This window comes from Alligator sinensis, unplaced genomic scaffold (genome assembly GCF_000455745.1).
Source record: "Alligator sinensis unplaced genomic scaffold, ASM45574v1 scaffold1030_1, whole genome shotgun sequence".
Lineage (NCBI taxonomy): Eukaryota > Metazoa > Chordata > Crocodylia > Alligatoridae > Alligator > Alligator sinensis.
This window is the reverse complement of record NW_005842592.1, coordinates 207,694-216,886: the sequence shown is the minus strand read 5'-3', so window position 1 is coordinate 216,886 and position 9,193 is coordinate 207,694. Positions and strand designations below refer to the sequence as shown.

General features: G+C 43.8%; 1 protein-coding gene across 1 annotated transcript in view; it reads left to right on the top strand.

The window, feature by feature from the left end:
• The window catches only part of GKN2 (gastrokine 2), a 6,157-nt gene extending 4,439 nt beyond the window's left edge, over positions 1–1,718 (top strand). The window contains exons 5-6 of the mRNA XM_006032903.1: positions 647–800; positions 1,583–1,718. Coding sequence (XP_006032965.1) covers positions 647–800; positions 1,583–1,665 — 237 coding nt within the window. The 3' untranslated portion in view covers positions 1,666–1,718. The remainder of the gene's footprint in view (positions 1–646; positions 801–1,582) is intronic.
• The last annotated feature ends 7,475 nt before the right edge of the window (positions 1,719–9,193 follow it).

Below are 9,193 nucleotides of genomic sequence, written 5' to 3'. Positions count from 1 at the left end.
GGGAGCGGGGTGGGGAGGGGTCAGGGGGGCTGGCAGAGGTCCCCCCATGGTCTCCTGTCCCCTCCCCTGCCCCCTATTTATCAGCTTGGAGTCAGCTGCAGCTCCCTGCTGCAGCCACCGGGGACTGCCTGAATCATCAAAGCTCTCCGAATCTTTTCCGAAGATTCGGAGACCTATGAATTGATTTTGACCTTTAAATTGGTCCCGATTTGATTCAGATTCAGAGATTTGGCCACCGAATTGAGCCAAATTTCCTCCGAATTGAATCACCTCCTGAAGCTTCGCATGGCCCTAGTGTAGATGATAAAGTTAGTAGGAATCCAGTATATAGATGTATGCTGTTTATTTTGCTTGCATGCTATCAGCATAAAGTTCCTATGGGTTTTTTTCCCCCATGTTTATTATCATGTAACTACTCCAGTGATGCACTCACTACAGGTGAGTTTTCCTGCAAAGCTTAGTACCTGGATAATTCCTCCTATTCAGGCAAAACTTTCATGGAAGTCTGACAGTTTGTTTGGGTAGGGACTTCAGAATATAGCTAGAGAAAATGTTACTAGATATGGAGAATTTCTCGTGGGGCTAATGTAGAAGATGATGGTCCAACATTTACTTCTAATTACATTTTAACATTATCTTCTTTTAGATGATGACCAAAATGTATTCCCCCACATACTGGTGGGTCCAGTATGAACCCGCTGATTCTATAATTGCTGAAATGAAGGAGTGGCTTCTGTATGGCGATTCTATTGAGAGACTGTGCAAAGGTGTGCCTCTTTATGGAGTCCACAAGGTTGAAAGTAAGTACTATGAATCAAACTGAATCCCTTGTCAGGGATCTGCTTTTCCTACTCCTATCTCTCTATTGACGTAGCATCTGAACATGTCACCTGCCCTGCATACTTTTATCCTCATATCACCTCTGTGAGATAAGGAACTGCTATTGTCCCCATATTACAGGGAGGGAATGGGGACACAGACAGATATTTTTTAATGATTTAGAAGCCTACAATACAGAGTGATCAGTGGGGCTCAGAAGTCAAATGTCACACAGGGAGTTGATGGTAGAGCCAGAAATCGAGTGCTTATCTCCAGCTAACTGTACCACCCTTCCTGTCTTGCTCAAAGTGTAATGGCAGCTTGGGCTCATTGCGATTCAAACAGCTCTGCATGCCATGGTTTTGTATAGAAATGAGTTTACTGCAGTGCCCGTTGGCTGTGGAGCCCATGTTGCTACTCCTGTATTCCAACTCAGCCCTGACCATTGGCATAGGAAGATATTGCCAGCTTCTTATGCCATGCAGTTATAATTCACCCATAACAGAGCCAACATATGCCAGGAGACTGTCTTAGCACGCAGCTGAACACACAGGAGAAAGGTGGCTTAAAGCACTATTTACATCTCCTCCCTCTGAGTGGCACCATCAGAGCTTTATGCAACTACAGTTCAGATCAATTGGGACCTTGTAATGTATCATAACTTGGAATTAAGACCTGTGCTTGCATATCTAAAGATTTTGGCTTACTTGATTTTGGAGAATTGTCAGTGAAAATCTGTTTATGTTCCTTGTTTCCTGTTTAGGTGGAATTAACTCTGGTGGCTGTTTTAAAACAGGAATCCTAGGCATTTTGCACATTTCTGTATGTGGAAAAGTCCATGTATAGATGTGACCCTGGCAGTGCCATTATTTGGAGAGGGCTCATCATTTTTTGTGTGCTTCCTGCTTTGAATATTTTGATGACTATTCAACTGAGATAAATCTCATTGTTCTACTTAATCAGCCTCTCCTCCTCTTTGAATACAACAAGCCATGATATACCAATAAAGAGAGTGCAACCTTGCAAGTGCCTTGCTTTTCTGTTTGAAAACAGCAAAACAAAAGTAAATGAAAACTCTCTTCTTGTCTTTTTGTGTTGTTAAGATGTTTTCCTCCAAAGCAAAATGAGTTTGCCATGGGTACACAGATTGGTAACATGCATTGTGACATGCACAGTGAGGACCTTTTAAAATGACCTCCTCCATACAGTGCACAGATACTTCCTGCCCTTCTATCGGACTTGAAATAAGAAACAGAGGGAGGGGTGCTAGTTTGTGTTCATGCATGGTCTCAGACACATCCTCAAGGCTTCACATTCACTTCTATTGTGTGTTATTTAAACATCGCTTTTCGACATGGGTCTGAACCAAATCTCTGAAATTTAAATACCTCAAATTTGAGAAGTGTATAGCCACATGCTCACATTTGCCATCCATTTCTGTAACATGTGGAACCAAATCTTGGCACTGAATGCCATCTCCAGGGCCAGATAAATGCATTGGCAAACTAGGCACACGCCTAGGGCCCTGATCTGTACAGGGGGCCGGTCCTTTCCTCCCTGGTGGCAGCACAAATAGCCCCGTCTGGCTGCCTTCTCTTCCCCTACCCTCTCCCAGCCTCACCACTATGGTGGCTGCTTCCTAGTGGCAGCTCCAAGCCCTGCTCCCCACGGGCGGCAGCACCAGGATAGGGCGGGGGAGGGTCTCGACTGGCCTGGGGCCCACAGATTTGTTTGCCTAAGGCCATGACCATCTCTCCAACTTCAGAAAATTTGGGCTGGGATCCAATGTTTTTCAATACATTTCTGAATTCTTATGGATTTAGACTGGGATTTTCAAAGGGTCTAAGCCTATGAGAACAGGCTGGCTAGCTCCAGCAAGGTCTGGGGAAACCTCAGCATAACTGATAATGAGCATCAGCAGGAGGATGTCAAAGATCGAAGTAATACCTGTGAGCCCCAATCAGGGACCTTGCGCCAGGTGCTGTACAAACATGAAACAAAAAGGTAGTCCATACCCCAAAGAGCATTAACCTAAAGTAACCCCCAGCCTCAGTTCTTCAGCCCAGCTATCTCTAGTCTACCAGTTCTAATCCCAGTCCCAGTAGCTTTCACAGCCAGCAACTTTCACTCCCTACACTTCCACTTTCTTACCTTAACCTTTCCCCAGGTATCCCAAGTATATCAAGCACATACATACATACATATCACAACACCCAAGTTAGGAACTCATCTGTGTGTACATGTAGGTAAGTGTATGTATGTAAACTGATATACATATATGTCACTGTGTGCATGATATACAAATTAGTGATCCGTGTGTGTGTATTGGGTGTGCAGGTATTGATAATTGATTCTGGTCTAATTTTTGGTCTGTATAGTGTGTGTAGGTGTTTGAACTGGTGACAGGTGTGCATATGCCTAGGCTGGTAATTGGCTATGTGTGTGTGTATGCACCTAATTGATTTCTGTGCTTGTGTATGTGCAATTGTACACTGCGCCCTCCTGTCTAGCAGCACAATTTTTCTTCTGAAAGTATTCCACTAATGCTGCAGGAGAACATAATACGGATAGAGATTTTAAGAATAGGAATTGCACTGATACGCTTTAGTCTTGCCTTCCAAGACTATTACTGAATCGCAGTGTCCAGACTTCAAAAAGGATATTGACCAAAATAGGTTATTCAGAAAAGCATGTCAGGATATGTTTGATCATGCCTGACAGGGAACAAATACAGACTCCCCATTTATTTAGCCTATAGACAAGAAGGCAAAGCATCTTTAAGGTAAAAAGAGGAAAAAGAGATCTCTAAGGTTAAAAGCGTCTACAGTGTATGAAATGTAACTACTTCTCCGGTGGCTAGGTGCCAGCCTTGAACAAGGTCATGTTAGCAACAGGGTGCTAAATCTTTAAACACTAAGGAAGGTTGATCCTGGCAGGGGAAAGACAAATTAGAGAGATGTATTTTTAAAAGAAAAGTGATAGCAGAATTAATAGCAGACTCCTTCCTACTGTGAATGATTACTGTGATGTACATTTGTTTGCAGTACTGCCCTGTATGCTAGGCTCTTTCAAATGAGTAAAGAAGCTCAAACTGTGGTCTAAGGAACTCAAAATTTAAGGAATATTGCAGTCCATTGAAATAGCTCTCATTGGTGATATGTGCGAATATGGTGCCTAAATACCTTGGACTCTATTATTAATCCAGGTCATGCCTTCATTTAAAGGAACTCTGTGATACTACAGTAATATTCTCGGTGAATTTTGTAGCTGCTGAATTCTAGAATAAACGGGACACTGACAATCGCTGTGTAGTTTACAATTTTCAAGACTTACCTTTGTTGACTGGGAAGAAAAATAGAAGCTTCATGACTCTTCATAGGTTTTCATCTCTCCTGATCCACCTCTGTCTGTGTCTCTGTGAAATAATACATACTTGCCTCCTTTCATTGCATAAATAATGGCTGAAATGACTTATATCATTAAAATGAATACCTGGAACAAAGTTATAATGACATAGGCTCTCATATGACACCTGACCAAATTTGATACCAAGATCACCAAGGCTAAGATGTCCAAATCCCACATACTTTCAATGTGCTCCAGGTTCTGTGATAAGTTAAGTATCCATGAACAAACTGTGAGCACAGAGTGAGGTAATGCAGCGTGCCAGAGTGCAGTGCCACAGGCCCAGTAGGAGGGATTTCCAGTCATGAGCATTGGTCTCTGTCCCCAAAGGTGACCCCATGGGGGGAGCAGAGAGGAGTCAGTCCCTGGGGAGCACTGTTATTAGTGCTAACTTTATTGTCCCAGTGTGGTGATAAGTTGAACTTTGTGGTTCAGGAAGTGATTTCACTGTTATCAGAAGTCATCTTTCACACCAAAACATAAGTAAAATGTCATGGCATACTGGAATAGCACAGGGAGATGGGCCTGATGAGAAAGGGATCAACAGTGAACTTACCGCCTGATAAAGTTGCGGGGAAAAACAGTTATGCGGAAAATGTAATGAGTGAAAGCAATGCCAGTGAATATATTGTTTGTAGTCTAGACCTTCTTACTGGGGATTAGGTATTTTAGTTCTAGTTTTTTAAGCACTGTACTCAAAAATCTAGGAGGGCCAGTTCCTCCTGCTTGTTTCCCATGCTTCTGGCACAGTATACAGGCAACTAAGTCTGCCATTGGAGGCCCTGGGCTTCCTGGTGATCTGTGGAATAACCTGTCCATTGGCTGGTGTCGGAGCATGTTTCATATTGGACCCTGGGATGCTGGTTTGAAGGCTGCCATTTCTTGGGCTTGTGCTAGTAGTTGATAGCCTGTTCCCCAGCCATCTCAGTTTAAAGCCCTATCCAGGAGGTCTGCCGTTATAGCTGAGAAAGCTTCTTCCCCTTTGACATGAGGTGGATGTCATCTTTTCCCAATAGGCTTCAGTCCCTGAGGTGAATGCCATGGTCGAAGAAGCCAAAGCCCTTGTGGTAGCACCATCACCAGAGTCTTCTTTTACTTCTTCCATGCATATATCCTTCCTGCACCCATGACTCAAAACTGGGAGGACCAAGGACAAACCTACCTGTGTCCCCGATCCCCTGAGGGTCTAAATGTTGGGTCTAAAGACTAAAATGTTGCCTTTGGGTGCCAATGCCATTCAGTTTACCTGGGTAACTGGTTGAGATTCTATTACTTTCCATTTTGATTCTGGACTTTTCACTGGGCAGCATTCACTATCTGCACCTTAGTCACATGACTAATACTAATAGCCTCTGAGCTTGCTCTGGCATGAGAAGTGTCAGCTCCCTACCACCCATACCCACTGTGCAGCTGTGCTTGTCATCACTTCTCCTGTGAGCCATGATGCGAGGTATGGGGAAATGGTGAAATATGAGCAGCCTGTGAGTCTCCCCACTGGGTCAGAATATAACAGACAAGTAGTTGTTGTACCCTTCCCTGGAGCAGCAAGGGACTGCCTACACTGTGCTTGTGGCACTATGTCCTTTGAGGGTCCCTCCTTGAGTGAGTGGCGGTATGGCCGTGATGAAGATAGTGGTGGTGTGGGCCGTGGAGCCTATTGAGTTATACCAGTTTTCATGGCAGATTTCCTTCCCATTTTTCCCTAAAAACCTTTGCATAGGTGTACTCTGAATTTATGTACCAGGTGCTTGTAGGAACTAGGGTTATGTTTAGACCCATCTATACCCACAGTCTGGATGGCAGCAGAGCTCTATGGACATGGAAGAATCAGAAGTAGTATTTGGAGTAGAAAATAGAAAGCAGGATCCCCAGCCCCTGTGGCACTGTCACACCTCTCTGGGTCACAGAATTATCTTCTCTTTCTAACAACATGATTTCTCAATCTTTTCTATTCAGTGGCCCAGCTTCTACAGAAGGGGCTGAGAGTGTGCCCAAACTCTATTGCAACCACATCTATAGTCTGGGAGTTAAGATACTTTCTCTAAGTGGGATCTTATATTTGAACACCTTAAGGCTGAGAAGGGAAGTTGACAGCTCTCTCACTTTCTGGGCCACCACCCTATTAAAAAAACAGGTGCTCAGTCCTGTCAAGCTGGAGAAAAGTGAGTCAACTGACCATATCTAAACCCAAGAGAAGGCTTAGTGCTAACAATCCCAATCTCAAGAAGTTGCCTAACTCAAGGCTGCAGGGCAAAGGCATAGAAGTGCATTTCCATGCCTGGGGCAGTTCTGGCTCCTGGTGTGCTGACTGCAGTAGCACAATCATCCACCAGTGACAACAGCTTCTTTTGCACTCCTGCCATCCCCACTCTTCCCTGCTCCCATTCAAAAGCAGCACCTGGGGCTGCTGCCCCAGTTCCCCACCCATCACCACCTCCCTTAGTTACACGACTGCTGCAGGGAATATCTGCCTTTTCAGGGAGGGGTGGGATTTCAGTCACACTCTCCTCTTTATTCTGTCTTGCATACTTGATGCATCCCTACGTCTCCATGGTATGGTTGCTGTGACTACCATTTGGATGAGTATATATATCCCCATGTACTGTATGGGTAACATAAGCATCTAATGTGGCTTTTAGGCAGACAAGGTTCTTTGGGTAAATCTGATATCTTTTATTAGGCCAACTCAAATAGTTGGAAAAATTCTTCTTTACAAGCTTTTTTTTATAAATTCTCTTCATCAGGCTGAAGAAGCATCTGCAGTTGGTGTGTGCTCTTGCTGGATGAAATCAATAGTAAAGAATCCAGGCACTGGTATGCATGCAAGAAATCCAGTCAGTGAAAATGTACATTGGTTTTATGAATTAATCTCTAGGGGCCAAGGTCCTAAATTTAGGAAGTGTGATACAGAGACATTTCACATCTAATTTTTTGTTTGAAATTAGGTCTTAAACCCAATTAAACAACAATGAATACTGACTACTTGTCTAATTATTATTAATAATAGTTATTTTAATAAAGTATATATTATTAATTCGTTATGATAGTTGACTACATACATAATTTTAGAATCCAAATCAATTAAAAACAAGCAGCAGAATTTACTTTAACACATTCATGTTGCATTTGTCTATGTAGGAATGCATATTGGCAAGTAACTTTTCCTATTTTCATATTTACAGGGGAAAAATAATAATTTTAGTGAATTTCCTCCAAAACAGAATCATTTTCCTTATTTTTAAATTTAGTCTCTCCTTCCTCCCTCCCTCCCCTCAAGCAATATTTTCATTATTTCTCTGCACATTGCCAGTTAGGCACTTGGAGGTTCCAGTGCTTTTCTGTCTGGAGGCATGCCATAACTGGGGAGTAACTTTGCTGTAGTACAATGAAAGGCCTCTCTTGTAGCCTGTTTGACAGTCTTGATTCTTAGGCTGTAGATGAAGGGGTTCAATAATGGGTACACCACAATGCTGAACAGAGCAAGCACTCTGCTTTGGCCTAAGGAGACATTGCCTGAGGGGCTGGCATACAAAACAATGCAGCTTCCATAAGCTATCGCCAGAGCTGTAAGATGGGAGGTGCAAGTGCCAAAAGCTTTCTCTTTCTCCTTGGCAGTTGGGATCTGCAGAACAAAATAGAAGATGCATTAGTTTGACACAATAGGTAAGCATAATGAACCCAGTTTTCCTGTTAATAGCCAAATGGAGTCCATCCTCCTAAACAAGCTGGTGCCAGTTCAGGAAAGTTGGAAGAGTGGTGAGTTGTCACAAAAGAAATGATTGATTACATTTAGCCCACAGAACCTTCACTTTGACATGAAAAAGAAAGAGTGAACTCACCACTGAGAAACCTAGAACCCATGCACCAAGAACTAAATGGATGCAGAGTCTTGGTGTCATGATGGTGCTGTATTGTAAAGCATGGCAGACGGGAACATAACAATCAAATGTCATAACCACAAGGAGGGCAAGTTCTGTTGCGCCCAGGCAGAAATAGAAATAGGGCTGAGCCATGCAGCCATGGAATGATATTGATTTTTGGTCCAAGAGGAAACACAGCATAAATTTAGGGCTTGTCACGGATCTCCCAGAAGGACAAATTGCTTGTGTACATGTGGATACAGAGCCTTCATTCCAGTAAAATTAGGACAATTATGAATGTGTTCCCCATTATGGTAGTCGCATAAGCTAATAAGAGGAATAGGAAAACATAAAACTAACTTTCTTACCAAGAGTGGAAAACCCCTCTGGATCGAATTCTGCCACTGTAATCTCATTTTGCATGGCAACACCTGCCTTTTGAATATTCTGTTAAAAAAAAAATGCAGGTTTTAAAGTGAAAGGTGTATGCAGTTTTTTTTTCCACAGACAAGTGTGTGAGGTTTCCACTGATATTTGAGGGTCTGATTTTTACCCTTATTTCCCTGATTGCCCTGTCTAGGGTGTGCGGGCCGGCTCCTGATCCCATCCTTGCCAGGTGCGAGCCGGGCCCGTCTTTGTGCACGCGGGCTGTGGCCAGCAGCCCGGGCACGCGGAGCCGGAGAAAACCGCGGCGCAGTGTAGTATGCTCGGGCTAGAATCAGTCACGGAGGCGTAATGGTTGATTGAAAAGATTATTTACTTACACCCAAGGTGGTCGCGGTGTAGGCTGGTCAGCTTTCCAGGCACAGCTCTGCTTGAGTTCTCGTTGGAGGACTCTGATAGACTCGGTTCCTTGACCCCGGAGTGGTTTAGGGTTCAACAATTCTTTCTTACGGAGCAGCTGTATCTCCGTGGGTTTTGTCCGGTTCCCAGGTCCCCCGGAGTTGTTAAGACTCCGTGGGTTCGAAAATTGGGTCCATAGGATAGGGATACGTCTAGGATTGCGGTCAGCGATGGGGAGAGGCTAGAGGTTATGGGCCCCGGAGTTGTTAAGGCTCCGAGGGTTCGGTAAATAGGTCCCCCGGAGTTGTTGAAGCTCCGTGGGTTCG